The sequence below is a fragment of the Armigeres subalbatus genome, chromosome 2, assembly GCF_024139115.2.
Source record: "Armigeres subalbatus isolate Guangzhou_Male chromosome 2, GZ_Asu_2, whole genome shotgun sequence".
In the NCBI taxonomy this organism is placed as follows: Eukaryota; Metazoa; Arthropoda; class Insecta; order Diptera; family Culicidae; genus Armigeres; species Armigeres subalbatus.
This window is the reverse complement of record NC_085140.1, coordinates 240,379,001-240,397,220: the sequence shown is the minus strand read 5'-3', so window position 1 is coordinate 240,397,220 and position 18,220 is coordinate 240,379,001. Positions and strand designations below refer to the sequence as shown.

Sequence of the window (18,220 nt, the reverse complement as noted above, 5' to 3'; positions counted from 1 at the left end):
TCCGAATACTCACGTGTTTCTTGTTGTCCTGGTACATGTGACCGATGTTTTCGATCACCTTCTCGTCGCTCAGATTCTCGAAGGGTTGCTCCCGGGCGAAGGTGAGGATTTCCCACAGCGTCACAGCGAACGACCACACGTCAGACTTTGATGTAAATTTACCCTGCGTGCGTGGTGAAAATTTAATTAATTAGGGATATCAGCCGTACATATCAGGTCGTGTGGTTTCATTTGTTGGGGGCCTAAGCGTAATCCCAGTGTCTATTATTGACAGCTCAGCAGCGAGAGCTTAGCTCAAATAAACACAGAGGACGAGCGTTTGTGTGTGAGTGTGTGAATTGGGCGGGGTTCTTACCATCAGGACGCTCTCCCAGGCCATCCACCGGATTGGCATCGGTTGTGATTGTCTTCCTGCTCCCTCCAGGTGGCAGTAGTCTGCAGGATATGCAATGCGGTTTATCACAGTTCCTAGTGTACAGATTTTTATCTCCAGCTGTGGTCCTACTAAACAGCTCCTGCAATGAGAGGGAAAACGGAACAATGGGATTGCAATTTAATTAGAAATTATTTCACACCATGCGTTAGGCTTTATTCTGACGAATTGATCGGTGTGCGTGTGCATTGCGATGGTTATTCGTTGATTTTATTACCGGGAAAGAATGTAATTTTCAAATTATCCGTACATTCCATTCAATTTTAATAAATGATTACTCAGTGATTTTCAAGAATGTCAATCATTGTCAGCCAGTTTTTTTTACAGAGGAACGTCAGATAATTGAGATTTGAGAATTTTTTGAATGAAACAACAATTGACATTTACGAACGTCTTAGCACGACTCGTGTTTGCGTGTGGCACGAGTCACCTTTTAGCTCACAATTTAAAGTATTGGTTTTAGTTTTCCAATAAAAAAATCTTATTTTACTTACATTTCAAGGTAATTCTTAAGTATGATTAGTATTTATCGTAAGTACCCAGCGTTGAGTATTTTAAGTCTTACTTCTGAGTTATTTTTTCTCTTCCCTTGCATCCACTCTTTCTTCTGTTGTCAAACTAAACAGCGAAAGAAATCGACGACATCAGATCAATACGAGAAGCCAACCTTGAGTTTATTGCCAGAGGTAGAAAGTGAATTAAATCTAATCAGTTGTCAAAATGGCGTCGAATTGATAAATAATGAGCATATTGTTAATAATGGTTTCTTGTATAAGAACAAACTCAAACTCGGTCATTTTCGCTTCTATAATGGCTGGCAACAAGAAGTTTTGCCTCCTTTCAAGAGGCTCGGAAGCCTCCTTTCAAGAGGCTCGGAAGCCTCCTTTCAAGAGGCTCGGAAGCCTCCTTTCAAGAGGCTCGGAAGCCTCCTTTCAAGAGGCTCGGAAGCCTCCTTTCAAGAGGCTCGGAAGCCTCCTTTCAAGAGGCTCGGAAGCCTCCTTTCAAGAGGCTCAAGAGGCTCGGAAGCCTCCTTTCAAGAGGCTCAGAGTCTCCTTCAAGAGGCTCAGAGCCTCCTTTCAAGAGGCCCAGAAGCCTCCTTTCAAGAGGCTCAGAAGCCTCCTTCAAGAGGCTCAGAAGCCTCCTTTCAAGAGGCCCGGAAGCCTCCTTCAAGAGGCTCAGAAGCCTCCTTCAAGAGGCTCAGAAGCCTCCTTTCAAGAGGCCCAGAAGCCTCCTTTCAAGAGGCTCAGAAGCCTCCTTTCAAGAGGCCTCAGAAGCCTCCTTTCAAGAGGCCTGGAAGCCTCCTTTCAAGAGGCTCAGAAGCCTCCTTCAAGAGGCCTCGGAAGCCTCCTTTCAAGAGGCCCAGAAGCCTCCTTTCAAGAGGCCTCGGAAGCCTCCTTTCAAGAGGCCCAGGAAGCCTCCTTCAAGAGGCTCAGAAGCCTCCTTTCAAGAGGCTCAAGCCTCCTTTCAAGAGGCTCAGGAAGCCTCCTTCAAGAGGCTCAGAAGCCTCCTTCAAGAGGCCTCAGAAGCCTCCTTCAAGAGGCTCTGGAAGCCTCCTTTCAAGAGGCTCAGCCTCCTTTCAAGAGGCCTCAAGCCTCCTTCAAGAGGCCTGGAAGCCTCCTTCAAGAGGCTCAAGCCTCCTTTCAAGAGGCTCAGAAGCCTCCTTTCAAGAGGCCCGGAAGCCTCCTTCAAGAGGCTCAGAAGCCTCCTTTCAAGAGGCCCGGAAGCCTCCTTCAAGAGGCCTCAAGCCTCCTTTCAAGAGGCCCGGAAGCCTCCTTCAAGAGGCCCCGGAAGCCTCCTTCAAGAGGCCTCAAGCCTCCTTTCAAGAGGCTCAGAAGCCTCCTTCAAGAGGCCCTCAAGCCTCCTTTCAAGAGGCCCGGAAGCCTCCTTTCAAGAGGCCTGGAAGCCTCCTTCAAGAGGCTCAGAAGCCTCCTTTCAAGAGGCTCGGAAGCCTCCTTTCAAGAGGCTCAGAAGCCTCCTTCAAGAGGCTCAGAAGCCTCCTTCCAAGAGGCCTCAGAAGCCTCCTTCAAGAGGCTCAGAAGCCTCCTTCAAGAGGCCTGGAAGCCTCCTTCAAGAGGCTCGGAAGCCTCCTTCAAGAGGCTCAGAAGCCTCCTTTCAAGAGGCTCAGCCTCCTTTCAAGAGGCCTGGAAGCCTCCTTCCAAGAGGGCCTCAAGCCTCCTTCAAGAGGCCTCGGAAGCCTCCTTCAAGAGGCTCAGAAGCCTCCTTCAAGAGGCTCGGAAGCCTCCTTTCAAGAGGCTCAGAAGCCTCCTTCAAGAGGCCTCGGAAGCCTCCTTTCAAGAGGCTCGGAAGCCTCCTTTCAAGAGGCTCAAGCCTTTTTCAAGAGGCCTCGAAGTCTTTGTCAAGAGGCTCGTAAGCCACCTTTCAAGAAGCTCGGAAGCCTCCTTTCAAGAGGCTCGGAAGCCTCTTTTCAAGAGGCTCGGAAGCCTCCTTTCAAGAGGTGTCTTGAAAATTTTAGTAGAAGTAGGCAAAGCAAGACCATGCTGAGGGTGGCTGGGTTCGATTTCCGGCGCCAGTTTAGACAATTTTCGGTTTGGAAATTGTCTCGACTTCCCTGGGCATAAAAGTATCATCATGTTGGCTTAGAAACCTTGCAGTTAATAACTGTGGAAGTGCTTAATGAACACTGAGCTGCGAGGCGGCTCTGTCCCAGTGTGGGGATGTAATGCCAATAAGAAGAAGAAGAAGTTTAGAGTGTATTGTTCACATTCTATTTTAAAAGCTGTCAGTTTTTCAAAAATTGTAAAAAAATATTGCAAATTGATTTTGCGCAAGTTCCTGGAAAATTCTCAACTCTATCATCGACAAAATCTCGTGGGTGATGAGACTTACGTCAAGGTGAACTTCCGGCAGCTTACGGGGCTACTGTTCTTTATTGTCCAGCACAAGCACTTTCCTGTTTCACCAACACTAGTTGTGTTTCCAGAAAAAAAATACGTTTTCATTCAGTCCGATTGAGTTTTTACTGAAATTACACAGTCGTAGATTTGGTTAAACAGATAATCATCAATAGTTCCAGTTATTCCAATCAAATGGAAACTTCTAACCATGGACAAAGCGTTCGAACGAGTCAAAAGTACAGCCGATGTTTTCCGTTTGTTTTGATTACTTTCAATAACATTATAATGGAATAAAGTGCAGCGTAATTTATTTTAATAATTTATCGCACACGGGGGTCGTTAAAGAGGGCAATTTCGCTATTCGTTTGACTGTCTGTATGGGGGTGCTGCGGCTGGTGGCCAACGCATTCGACCGGCCGATGGTCCTGGGTCATCGTTACCTACTCTACACACTGCACCGAACTGATGGCAGGCGAGGCACAAAATCCATTCGCATACCGTCCATATTGTAGATTACGTTAATAAAATATCCAATCAACTATATTGCACTCTTTTATGCTTCGAACGGGTGAGATTTTTTCCGCTGCTGTCGTCGTCATCATCATCATCGTCACAACAACAGTCCATGGGCGGGTCCATGCATATTGCAGTGCGGCCATCGTGGACAGTCATACCGTCGTTAGCCGTTAGAGCCTATGATGCACAGAGGCCCATCATCATCGTCTGAACTGCCAATATTTGCAGACTTTCACGTAACATAGTTGAATATAATTCCGAGTGAATTGCTCAGTTGCTGATAGTGCTTCCGGGTACTGAATCACATGCTTATCATACTGATTCATAAGAAGGGCTTTTCATTCGCAACTGCAAATGAAGGTCATCCATGCGGCCCGGTAGAACTGCTTGTAACGGCAGTCGATATTTGCATTTTTGCAATACGCGATACCGAATTTCCAACTATGAGGCATTTTCACGCTCCGTTGAAACTGCTTAATCATGTGTGTTCCTCCAAAATGACAACTGCCACGACTATGTGCTCTAAAGCAAACTGCTGACAGAGCTCCCGCATTCAACCCAACGGCTGCTAAGCCACTGACTGCGGGACTGTTGTGTGCATAGTTTCGTAACATTTTGCAAACTTATCCCTGATCAGCTTAGGACAATAATCAGATCGACACTCACTGCACCGAGAGCCCACCGAGCTCGTTCGCTCGATTGGAGAAAATGATGACTGCGATGATTGCATTTTCGGTTAGTGCACTTATTTGTGCAAAGTACCACCAACCGTATACGAGCGCTAGGTAAAGGGCACATGCGGGCCTCGAACGAATGAAACATATTTTCGACGACCACGACGATACTCGGTATGCAGGGCTTACATACAATAATGTAGCAAATATGATTGGAAATTCCCCTCTCGCTCACTTTTACAAAACAAGCAGAGTCTGTTTGAGTCCACGGATGAATGAATTGCAATGCGAATTCCGAATGCCGAATGACTGACGGTCATGGGTAGCGCTCGTTGGTAACCATTTATCATACGGTTGCGAACTCGCTGTTGCGAAAGGAAGTTTTATGATGAACTCCGGAGATGCTCCTGCTGGCACGATGGGGAAGGTGGACCAGCGGTCACAGTCAACTAACAGTCCGCTACGCAGAAGCGATTACGGCAGTGAATGGAATTCCGAAATGAAATATGGCAGGCAAAATTGTATGCACTGAGTGTATTTAGCACTGGTATCCGCCGTCAATCCAAATATTTTCTCCGCATTTGGAATTTTTATTTTTATTTCGAAAAAGCCCGCTTGTTAAGCATAACACGGGCGAGAATGGCATGAGCATGGAGCATGCAAGTCAGGTTAATGGACTTTTTCATTAAAAACTATTTCCGAATCCTAAAAATAGGAATACATTATTCCTTAACAATGTGATTCGCCTTACTAATTCGAGAGCAATTTTTTATGCGTCGATATATGAGCAAATAGTATAACATTTGTCTTGGATTTTGTTAGAGAATTTTCATCTGTAAGCTGCAGTGATTTAGGATCAATTGTCAATTAAAAAGAGCGGCAGCAAGAACCAAATTTTCCAAGGGATCCACACATATATTCAACAAGTGTTTTTTTCGGTGAGTTACTCAAAGGAAGTTCTTCAGAACCAGTTTTCTGGATCCAACTCCAGTATTTCAAGAATATCACAGATTCTATATATTTCATGGGATGTTTCTTTGCTTGAGGGAGTATTGAGGAATGTAATTGATAGTTTCTATGAAATCTTCTTCGAAAAAAAATTAATCAAATTTGGCGATAGCAATACAAAATGTGACGTCTTCGATTTTTCGATGATGCCGGATTTTTTGTAAAAGTAAAAGTTTTTGGAAGTTGCTTCAACGTATTTCAAAACGACAGAAATTTTGATGACTCCAATAGAAAATCAGGTGAGGAGTTCTTTTAGCTATTTCGGCCTTTTTTAGTTCAGAAATCATTCTTTCTTTACCTCAGTGTACTTTCCACCTAACTATGCTCACGAAAGCACGTATGAATTTTTTTTCAATGTATATATTGAGATTTCTGTATGGGTTTCACCCAGCAATCGAATACTCTTTAATCATTCACGACCACCAAAGATTGAACGACTATGAGTACGAAGAAGTCTTCGAATACCATTTAGAAGACTATGAAAGAATTAAAATAAACTTAAATAGTATTATTTGGCAGTCAATTTTAAGGAATGAAGGAAATATCGAAACTACTGCATACACTTTTAACGAAACTTTACAGCAAATAACTAAACAAGAAATTTCGCAAAAGAAGATACCACGCCAAAGAAATACAAACAGTCCAATCTAATACAACAGCCACATCAAAAATTTCAAAAATCGCAAGCAAAAAACACATAAAATTTATAAGAAAGAAGAAAGTAATCAATACTTAGCAAAATATTTGGAATCTGCGATCTGAATCTAGCCATTAGTGATTCACTTGAAGAATATAATTTAAAAACTGAGTAAAGTCCTATCCAAAGAACTTTTTAAATTACGTAAAAACAAAATAAAAACTATACTATTTTACATCTGTATTGCATTTCAATGGAAGTGTTGGAGATAGCTCGAAAAAAAATTCTATTTATTTGCAATTTTTTTCAACAAATCTATACTACATTTTCAGAAGAAAATCGCGTCAGTGATTGCTTTGCATTTTATCCAAAAAAATTCAGGGATGTTGGTGTATATCAAATTCAAGCGCAAGAAAATTGCGACGCTCTAATGAACTTGGATGTTTCGAAAAGACCAGGCCCGGACACGATTCCATCAGTATTTATAACAAATTTAGCAAAATAACTCACTATTCCTTTATATTGGTTTTTTAAATGAGTCCCTGGAATCTAAAATCTTCCCAAGAAAAGCTCTTTTCTAGTACCAATATTTATAATTTGGCCGAAAATGAGACGTACGTAATTATCGTGGCATATTTTTTTGTCTTTATTAGCGAGACTTTCAGCCCTTAGCAGATCGTGGCATAGCCCTTATCTCTTGCATTCCAAAGCTTTTCGAGACAATTGTCAACGAAAAGCTATTTTTGCAAATAAAAAATAGAATCACTGACACGCAACACGGCTTTTTTTAAAGGTCACTCGATCACGTCGGCAACCACGTGGAAGCGCGATATACGCACATTAGCAAGGCATTTGATCTCATTGATATACGGTGTTGAACTTAATTTTAAGATTAATAAAACACCTAAATAAAGAATTTAAAAACTCAATTGATGCTGCTTTTCAAACTACAAAAATTGGAATTGAGCCAGGTCTCCTGAAATGGCGCTTGAGTCATACCTAACTGACCACCAACAAATTATCAAATTTTATAGATACAAATCAAAACCAATTCAAGTCACTTCAGTCACTTTTTATCATGTATGTAAACGATTATGTAAAATATTCGAGTGTTAATTTATGGCGATGACAAGAAGCTCTTTCTGGATGTCCACATCAATGTATTCCGTAATTAAATAGACAAGTTCTATATATGGTGCAAGAAAAACTTGTTAGAATTGAATGTGGATAAATGCAACTTAATATCATTTATATAGCAGAAAAGCAACAACACCAAACATTTCAATCGCATTAAGAAATCAAAAAGTGGAAAAATGTTAAAGAGTAAGGGACCTACGAGTAATATTAGACTCTAAACTTTCTTTCGTAGACCTCTACAACACATTCATTCACAGGGCTAATAACATGCTAGGGTCTATCAAGCGTTGCTATAACTTTCGTGACTCATATACAATTAAAACACTTTATGAACACTTTATCAAGAAAAAGGTTGAGATCAGTGGTTTTCAACCTTTTTCTTGAGAGGTACCCCTTATAACTATGGCATCAATTGAGGTACCCCGCGCTAACCGAATATTTCCGGGTCCGAGGAAAGCACCAATTGTTGAAAGTTGCTGATGTTAGACTGTAATCGTCCCTTTTGCTGTCGTAATCTCTTAAGAGTGTCTTCCTCTCGTTGCTGTCTCCCAAAACTGTTTGTCCGGATACAAATGTGAAACATCGCCAAGGATGTCAGCTATGTGAACATCAGTATTGTAAATAATTAAGCTCCTAAATTCCATTTCTTTTCATACTGTTTATTTATTCCGTAACCTCAACGAAACCGCGAGTCTTTCAGTTACCCAAAACTAACATTAATGTATAAGAATAAAAAAAAAAATCACGGCAAACGAGCCTCCCAAATAAAGGATAGTTAAAAAAAAAGTTTCCCATATTTTTTGCTGGAAATGAAAATAAGTGTAACTCATTGGATATATGAAATATGGAACTCAAAATTAACGGGATATAGGGTAAATCACTACTTGGGCCTATGGACCCCATTCCCGGCTCACTGCACAGAAAGCTAATGATTTATACTGTTTAGTAGCCGTAGGTTTATGATTGATCATTTTAAAAAAAGTCTCCTATTTATCTCGCACAATACTCAATATTTTCAATCATTTATTTCACTCCTAATAGATCCAATTATAGAAAACAAAATGTAGATTTCAAACTTTTGCTCTTCGTTGCAACACCACTGAGCCGGAGTGATTCTTTCCACTTTTACAAAACGGTATCATCAAATAAACACCTACCTGAAAATCGTCACAGTGTTCGATACAACCATTGCTTCAGGCTGTTTATCACCACACAATAATGCTAAACTCACGCACTTCAATCTTTTGTAATTGTTCGTATCACTAGATTTTATATAAACATATTGGAATACATTTAAAAATGTATCCTCAAACCGAACAAAAAATCACCTCGGCCCAAGAACTTCTAGCTGTACAGTGCTGCCAAAAGGCCATAAGTCTTATTTTAGTATGAAGATAATCCTTCATCGTTAATAGGAAAACTGTCTAATACGTTGACGCTATCATGTTATTTATAATTCTCTCGATTTCAAAAGGTGGAAAAGATATTGTTTTTAAGTGTTTGGAATAAATTTGGATGAGTAAATATATCTTCTCAACCAAATAAAAATGATTATGAATAATACCATCTGGCATCTTGTTGTCGTGGAACGTGCATATTTTTGTTTACGTCGCATTTTCTACCGTCCCGAGAGAGAGAATGAGAGTAAGATGTTGAGAGATTGAGTAAAATATTGCGTATGCCGAGGAGATTTGGGGTATGCCGGATAAGCAATCGCTTATGACTGAAATGAGTGCTGCACCATGTTAATTTAAATCAAATAAAAGCCTTTTCAAGCGGTGTTTAGCAAGAATAACTATTTTTGAAGCTGAGGTGAACCCCATCGCAATATTACACGGCCCACAAGATTCAGAAAAGTTGCCCCTAGTCATAAATATCAATTAAATAATGCAGTCGTGCGCATGTTAGGCCGGGAATGGGGTGAGAAACCCTATGGCTCTCCATAAAGTTGGCTACAATTTTCTTTATTCTGAGCTCTTGCAGAGATGCTTCCAAGCCACTTACAAAAAGCCCAATTTCCGAGCTTCTTGAAAGGAGGCTTCCGGGCCTCTTTGAAGGCTTCTGAGCTTCTTGAAAGAAGGCTTCTGGTCCTCTTGAAAGCATGCTTCCGGGCCCTTTTAAAAGGAGGCTTCCTCTTGAAATGAGGCTTCCAAGCCTATTAAAAGGGGGATTCCGGGCCTCTTGGAAGGAGGTTTCCGAGAATCTTGAAAGGAGGCTTCCGAGACTCTTGAAAGGAGGCTTCCTAGCCTCTTAAAAGAAGTCTTTCGAGCATTTTGAAAGCAGGCTTTCGGGCCTCTTTGAAGGAAGCTTTTGGGCCTCTTGAAAGGAGGCTTCCGGGCCTCTGGAAAGGAGGCTTCCGGGCCTCTGAAAAAAAGGTTTTCGGGCCTCGTGAAAGAAGGCTTCCGGGCCTCTGGAAAGGGAGCTTCTGGGCCTTTTGAAAGGAGGCTTCCGGGCTTCTTGAAAAGAGGCTTCCGAGACTCTTGTAAGGAGGCTTCCGAGTCTCTTAAAAGGAGGCTTCCGAGCCTCTTGAAAGAAGTCTTCTGAGCGTCTTGAAAGGAGGCTTTCGGTCCTCTTCAAAGGAGGTTTTCGAGCCTTTTTAAAGGAGGCTTCCAGGCCTTTTAAAGAGGCTTCCGGGCCTTTTGGAAGGAGGTGTCCGGACCTTCTGAAAAGAGGCTTCCGAGCCTTTTGAAAATAGACTTCCAGGCGTTTTGAAATTAGGCTTCCGGGCCTCTGGAAAGGAGGCTTTTGGGCTTCTTGAAAGGAGGCTTCCGGAAGAGAAGAAGAAGAGGAGCTTATCTCAATTTTTTGTATATTTTCAAAAAATGCAAATATAGTATATTAACAATATAGTCCACTTCGTGGATCCCCATACATTAAGCAAGAGACAGCACATGCATACCATCTTGCGTCACAAAAGGTAACTTACGCCTGAAACGATAGCCAAGGGGTGCGATGATTGCAAAATTACACCGATTTTACCATTTTTGAAAATTTGAATTACATTTTTCAAAATTTAATTTTTCAACTCGGATATCAAAATGGGGTCATGGGATGATTTCTAGCATATTATTTCGACATATTATACTGCATTTTGAATCATACGTTTAAGCACCCCTCGGAATGTCTCTTCACTACATTGTTTGCCTTTTGTGACACTGCGGCGCTACTGCATTGTCTCTTCAAATCAGCCAGAGTGGACTATATTGGTAATCTTCTATATAATAAAAATGAGTTGTGATTTCCTTCCTGACGATTTAACACGCGAACGGGTTGACCGATTTGGAAGATTTTGTCCCTAATCGATTCGTTTTGCGATCCGCAAGGTTTGTATATACAAAAAGTTGGTGAATTCAACAATTTTGGGTCAACTGTTGAGAAAACAAAACAAAAGCAAAAAATTGATCTAGAGTGCGGTGCTGCAAATAGTTCATTGTGACATTTGCAACACCCGGGCAAAGTTGGGTAACTTTCGCTTGTAGAGTAGAGTAGAGTGGGGCAAGAGTACGCACTTAGTTTTCAATGGATTATGTGGCCCTTATGAAGCAAGCTTCTGCATATCAAATCAGTGTCGATGATTTATATACTCTTCCTTTATGTTACCCAGTGGAAAAAATATTAAAATTAGAACCCTTATTGCAAGACAAGTGAAAAACGCACTCTTACCCCACCGGTGGGGTAAAAGTGCGCATCGGGTGGGGTAAGAGTACGCATTTATCCAATCATGTGCTTCAAGTATATATTAACACAAATAAGAATTAATATCATTTAATTGATGTTTATTGAGCATTTATTAGGGAATGTTTAAAGATTACGTAACTCTTAAAGGGGGAGGGGTCCTAAAAATGTGCGCTTTCATACGAAAAACCACTGTTTTTTTATAAATACAAAAAACTACAGAGGTATAAATATATATCAGGTTTCACGTGGCGTATACAAAGGCATTTTCCTTAAAGAAAGTCCACTAATCACGTAACGTAAAGTTTGGCTATTTCATCACCCCTCCCCCCTATCTTACACTATTTGTATGAATCCTCTAAAAACTATATGGATCGTCACACATCTCGCAACCCCTCCCAGCTAAACGTTGCGTAATTTATGAATGTTTCTTTTGATGAAATGAAATTATCATTTAGAAGAAATTGTGTTTTCGTACTATCTTTAGGTGTACAACAAGTCCTAATACAATTTCATTATTTCGCTTCAGTGCTTTGTTCGTTAAGTCCTTTCTAACACCGAATTACTTCAACTTATCCTAAAAACTTGTGATAATTTCGAATTCTGTCCCATTTTTCTTAGTTTACGCTTTGGAAGAAGTCTTATTTCGGCCTTATACGGGTTTGAAATCATTAACTTGAAGATTCATATGCGTACTCTTTCTCCACCGGTTCCTGCGTACTTTTACCCCACAGTCCCAAAAAATATTCAAGTAATGGTTTTGACTTCTTGGAAAACCAACCGGATTGGTGTTCTGTACCATAAAGTACTCTATACAATAGGTTATCGAAATGGTATAATGTTCACCTGATTGAACGTATATATGGTAATGAAATACTAGTTGCGGAAACCCAATTATTTTTAGCAAAATGACCAAAAAGTTATCTAACTCCATATCTTCTTTGTTGTTTATTTAAATCGTTTACAATTACACATGATAATAGTTGAACAGAATACCTGCCAAACTGATGCAGTGTTGCTAGTTTATCTTTTTTTATTACTTCAAAAAATCGAACTCTCGCACTCTTGCCCCACTCTACTCTATAAATATTTGAAAAATGTATCTATCACACTGATCGGAACTATTTCCGTCTTATACATCAATCAGATTTTAATTACAATTTGTCTTGAATTTATTATAAGCATTTTAAAATGATCTTCCTATGCTGTGCTGTAGGATCTGTCAAAGTTAACACCGTCGTGTGTCTTCTTTTTATTTTTACTTGGATTCGTCTATAGACAGTTCTAGGTTATGTAAAAGGTACCACACTCTCACTGTAGGTTGACCGTAAGCGCTTCGCCTTGTCCTTTTTTTTTAATTTGGATTACTTCCGCAATTGTTGCGGTGCGGTTGCCTGGTCTTGTATTCGGTTGAGAGTGCGAAAAATGACGAATCAATGCAATGGGCTGTTATTTGGGTGGTGGAGAAGTGAAAGGAAAGCAAGAAAAGTAGTTCTGTTTCTCTGACTGAACAGCTAGGAGTTTGCCAGCTAGTAGTAAATGTATTTTTTGTGAATTTTTTTTATTGTGAAAATTGTAATCGAATAAAATTTAATGTGATTATAGGCGTCTGATGATGGCTGAAGTGTAGTAAGCCGAAACGCGTAACGCTAAATTGCTGCCTTAATTTATTTTTCACCGAAAAAAAGCCAATCAAAGCAACAAATAAGTTTCTACGGTGATTAAACCCCAGTCAGTCGAACAAATTATGCCTAATTTTTGCATTTAAATCCAACAATGGACATTCACAGTCAACACTGCTAATAGTAGTTGCAAAAGGATGATTTTTTCAGCGCGAATTGTACGTCAAAAATACTACGAGTGCTGAAAAAAAATCTCGTTTTGCAACGAGTTGTACACGCAATTCTTTTTTTTTGCAGTGAAGGAAAATGGAATTTAAGGTGATTATAGAATAAAGCCCGTGGTGAATTTCAAATTCACCACACGTTTATCTACATACATTTCCAAAAGCCTAAATCTGGCGTAATATTTTTCGTACAGTGCCGAAACTCAAATTATGATTGTTCAGCATAACTAAGCAAACGATCTACCACTATTTCAGCTCCATACGCGTTATGGTTCTTCCATCTTGTGCTCTTGAAAAAAATATTGGAAAAACACGTGGTTTACAAAATGGCCGATTTCTGGCTTTATTCAATAATCACCTTAATACGATAAATCTGTACCAAAACTGTACAGCCTTATTTGCTACACATGATCTGATCATTCTTGCCAATAAATTATGTTGCTGCAAAGAACAATTAGCTTCCAGACGATCACACGAGATCCACACGATAATCCAGTACTGCAATTTCTCATTTTCAATGAGAGATGTCACGTGATGTTTACATATCTGCTCCTTTCAATATCTATTTTTGGAAAAGTAGGCCGTTTTATCACTCAAAGATGAACAGTATGCCTGGTACTATGATCAAGAATAGCAAAAAATAGGGAGTGAGTGCTAGTAATGGACCCCTGAACGACTGAAATTTACTTCAGTCGCTCCGCTAGAACGAGCCTCTTGACAAATTACAGTTCTGCTGCACCAGATGACAAGCAACAGGTATCAGCATCGTGTTTCGTATATAAAACTAGTCAAAACATTCATTTTTACAACCAATGCAAGCATTTTAAAATTATATAGCATGCTAGCCTATTATGGCAATCCCCGGGTCTATAATACGCAACGTCGAGTTTGTTTATATACGTATTTTGGTCCCCCCATTTGATTTACATGTTCCTTTTGCCTATAATGGACCCCCCCCCCCCTAATGTGCTAGTAATGGACCCTTTAGCATATTTACATAAACAAATTAGTTAATATAACCAAATTTCTGCTTCCCTGTCCATAACAAATGTATGTATGCTGCCGTAATCTGGAAAAGTGACGTAACAGCCATTTTACAACATGCATGTTTTCCATTTTCTGTTAAAGAGCTCGATGAGTAGTACTCGTTAACACCATTTTTGGAAAATGGCGTATACGTCACTTTTCAGATTACGGCAGTATGGGGGTCCATTATAAGCACGGGGTCCATTACTAGCACTCACTCCCTATACTTTAACACAATTCGAAACAAATAAGGCAAAAAATATAACTTTCTTTTTCTGCACTATTTAATCTCAATTTGATTTTTATTATAAACTAGTCGACCCGGCAGACGTTGTCCTGCATAGTAGGCGTAAATGCGCGTTGCAAACTGCCCATGCAAATTTCCCATTCGAATCGTTATTTTAGTTTTTCACAATTAACTCAACTTTATTAATGATTTTCACTTGAGGAAAAATCATATAAACCCGTCGGAAACTATAGCGAACGTAACTGCTGAAGGAACGCAGAAAATCCATCCAGTCGTTTTCTAATTATGTGGATACGAACACAGACCATTTCATTTTTATTATATAGATATATGTTATATTCCAATAATAAATAAAAAAAAATATTAGCAATAATAAATGAACAATTATGTATATTTATGTACTACTCAACGACGGTTGACGAAATTAATAAAATCAAAATCAAAGAGTCTCGCCGTCAGTAACTATATGTATAGGGTTTAGATAATACTAAGACTTGTAGTGGCAATGTCCCAGCTGTGAAATACAGAACCAGCGAAGAATGAAAACTGATCCAGAACCGCCACGATCTAAGATTCTTCAATCAAATGCAAATGCTAATGTGTTTAACATTTCACGCGAGGGGTTCCATCACATTAGCTCTTGACGCAAGTAATTGGTGAATGAACTCCAAACTGCAATAGCACTCAAGCACGTTCAGATTCTTGTTACAACTTTTGAAATGTACTCAATGCGTCGCTTTTCAGCTTTTCTACTTTGTGACAATCTATGTAAAATATGATTATTTCAAATCCGACGCTGCGGACCTCCCCTTCTACTGAAGACGTCGCAGGTGATGAATGAACTTCATTATTCGCGCATCTCGTTAAAAGTACACCATTATGCAATCTGTTTTCTCCTGCCACTCGTTCGACTTTCGCATTCTCCCTTCCACATACTTTCATTTCCACCAGACATTCTAATATCCACGAGAACGGTTGGATGACCCATTCAGAAACAGCTATTAAGCCATCAAGATCCAGACGGCGGCACGCGGTGGCAAAGAAACGACGACACTCGGGAGATGATGGCTGCAGCAACAAACAAAAAAAAAGTTACTTGAGAAACGACTTTTGCACTTTCCAAAGACGAGTGGATTCATTATGATTGTGATTTATATCCCGACTGGCTGTGTGGATATTTTCCTGCGCTCGACCCCCTTTTCTTCTGATAAGTAGTGTGTGCCTCCATTGAACAAATAGGCAAATCGAATGATTTCACTTTGTAAATGGTCGAACGGAGACTGAGGGTCTTTCAAAACCATAGGTTTTTAATGTTCGGTTTACCGTAATTCTGTTTTTATTTTGAATACCCGATATTGAAAAATTCGGTAATGGCCCTTTTGGACAGCGACGTAATTTATGGACAACCCCTTGGTCGATGCCCAGGACATTGCACCTTCCAATCCGGATCAGAATCCGTTCGTAACCTGCCTTTGAATGAACCGTGAAGTGCCGGTTCGTTTTTCCATGCAGGTCTTGAGACCTTTGTTCCCTCTTATCATCATCCGGTCGTTGTTGTCGTCGTCGTCGCCGTCGTCGAGCGTATGCGATAAATTCTGCAACTGTTGATGGATGTGAACTTTGCCACTTACTTTCTACACTTGTCTTGCGAACGGGCATCCACCACCGGAGCCATCGCTTGGATGCGAAAACAAACTAACGATGTCTGTCTGAGGCGACGATTTGGCATTCATCCAGCTCAAGTGTAAAAGTGCATTTGCAAATCATTTGAATAAATAATAGAATGAAGTTTGCCCGGTAAAAATCCATTAGCCAGTCACTTTGTGTCATTTTCAGTCAACACACTAAACGAAAGATACATAAAGTCGAATCGAATTCAGCTTTTGCTTCTAATAAATAGAACAACACAAAACGTGAATAAATTTTACTACACTAATGAAAAAAAGCTCCGTTTTATTTTCCTATGTTCGACTTAATGTGTGCAGAACAAATGAGCATGCTCATTGCAAGAAATAAATTCTTGATTTCAGGTAAATACATAGAAAATCAAATAATTTTGCAATAAAAACGGTTCTATTTCGAACCATATTTTGGACAATCACTTCTAAGAAACTATCCTGATTATATGCACGTCATCCGTTAGAAATCTCGATTATCCACACGGAAATCTATCGAATAATTTAGTTTTAGAGTGTGACAATTTCAGTTTTCGGAATATGAATCACGTTCGGGATTTGAATACCGGTATCGATCATCTGCCGTTATAGTTCTGAATTTGAGCTTTGAGACAAGGGCTCCCGCTCGTTTTATTTGGCAAGTCTCAGATAATATTGCTCGGTTATCGGCTCGGATCGATTATTAGGTTTTCAGTTACACTTGTCAGGATTCTATCCTACCGTACCAGAAGCCAGCTATCAACAAACTTCCTTATCGCCTGCCCAGAGGAAGCCCCTTATCCCATAAGCCAGTCGAGCCAATACCGCCGACGATCAGCAGTCGTACCGGTCCTATGAGTAACAGTGGAAAAGAGGTTTCCGATCCAACGATCAGTTTACATCTGCTTCCTTTCCTGATAATATTCCATTTTTCAGCACCTCCCAGTCAGTGTAAACTCGTATATGATGCCACAAAAGATGCTAAAGTGGAAGTAATCCTCAACACATACCATAAATGAATCTTGTGTGAATGAATAAGTTTAACAAGTGTCACAAAATTCAAAACGAAAACGTAAGTGCCTTCCTTAGCCGTGTGGTAAGATGTGCGGCTACAAATTAACACCGCCGTGCTGAAGGTGGCTGGGTTCGATTCCCAGTTTAGTCACGACAATTTTCGTTATGGACAATTTTTTCCACATTGTGCAGCGGATGGCAGATTTTTTAACAGTTCTGCATAAGAACCTTACAGAAATTGTATAAAATTTTGGAATATACAATTTCGAAAGCTATTAGTACAACTTTGAAATCTAACAATTTTGTATTATTTTAATACAGTATCTGATCGCGTAAACGCTGCATAAAACACGAAAGAAACGCAAACTCCATGGACGTCTACGCACATCGATTTGTATATAAAACTGTTTTTTTATTAGTCAAAGTCATTTTTGGGGGGGAGGGCCGAACTGAGAAGTATTTCAGCCCAAATCCTGGCCAAAAGCCAAAAACATTTTTCCAGATTTTTCCATATTCTTTTTCGTTTTTGAATTCTCAAATAGTGAAACTAATTTGCCATGGGATTTTTGAAACAATATTGTTTACTTGTAAGTGATGCTGGCTGTCAAAATTTCACCATAATTTCAATACTAGTTTTATCGCAAATTGTGCATTGAAAATGTTCACGTTTTATCATGTTTTTCTTGATTTTTAATGATTTTTAAGATGGAAAGCAATAAGGCTATCTAAAACTTTGGCCTTTGGCCTAAAGGGTTATTTGGCCGAAAGGGTCGTTTGGCCAAAAGAGTCGTTTGGCCGAAAGGGTTGTTTGGCCGAATAGGACATTTGGCCGTACAAGACATTTGGCCGAATAGGTCTTTTGAAAAGTGAGAAATTAGGAGTGAGAATATAGACGTCTCAATTCTCATTCCTCTTTTCTCACTTTTCACTGTAAAAAATGAGAAGCGTGATGTGAGTAGTGAGTCGTCTCACTCATTTATCACTGCTCACTGTAAAAAGTGAGAAGCGCGAAGTGAGCAGTAAGACGTTTCACTAATCACTACGCGCTTCTCACTTTTTGCAGCGAAAAGTGAGAAATGAGGAGTGTAGTAGTGAGAAGTGTGTAGTGAGACGTCTCACTACTCACTTTTTACAGCGAATACAGCGAAAAGTAAAAAATAAGGACTGAGAAGTGATACGTCTCACTTCTCACTATGAAAAGTGAGTAATGCGAAGTGGGTAGTGAGAAGTCTTCACAGTTTCTACAGTGATAAGTGAGAAATGAGAAATGAGATTTCAGACTTCTTTCATCTTACTCATAATTTCTCACTTTTCAAATGTTTATTCGGCCAAATGTCTTATTCGGCCAAATATCCTATTCGGCCAAATGACCCTTTCGGTCAAACGACCCTTTCGGCCAAATGAACCTTCCGGTCAAATGACCCTTTTGGCCAAATGACCCGTTCGGCCAATGACCCTTTCGACCAAACGACCCTTTCGACCAAACGACCCTTTCGG

At 40.0% G+C, this 18,220-nt stretch overlaps 1 protein-coding gene across 3 annotated transcripts in view; it reads right to left on the bottom strand.

The window, feature by feature from the left end:
• Positions 1 to 18,220, bottom strand: part of LOC134211978 (discoidin domain-containing receptor tyrosine kinase B) — an 802,844-nt gene that overhangs the window by 48,801 nt on the left and 735,823 nt on the right. For all 3 annotated transcript variants that reach the window (XM_062689416.1, XM_062689415.1, XM_062689417.1), the window contains 2 exons: positions 356 to 515; positions 14 to 163 (listed from right to left, as the gene is read on the bottom strand). In XM_062689416.1, the coding sequence (XP_062545400.1) occupies positions 14 to 163; positions 356 to 515 (310 nt within the window). The remainder of the gene's footprint in view (positions 1 to 13; positions 164 to 355; positions 516 to 18,220) is intronic.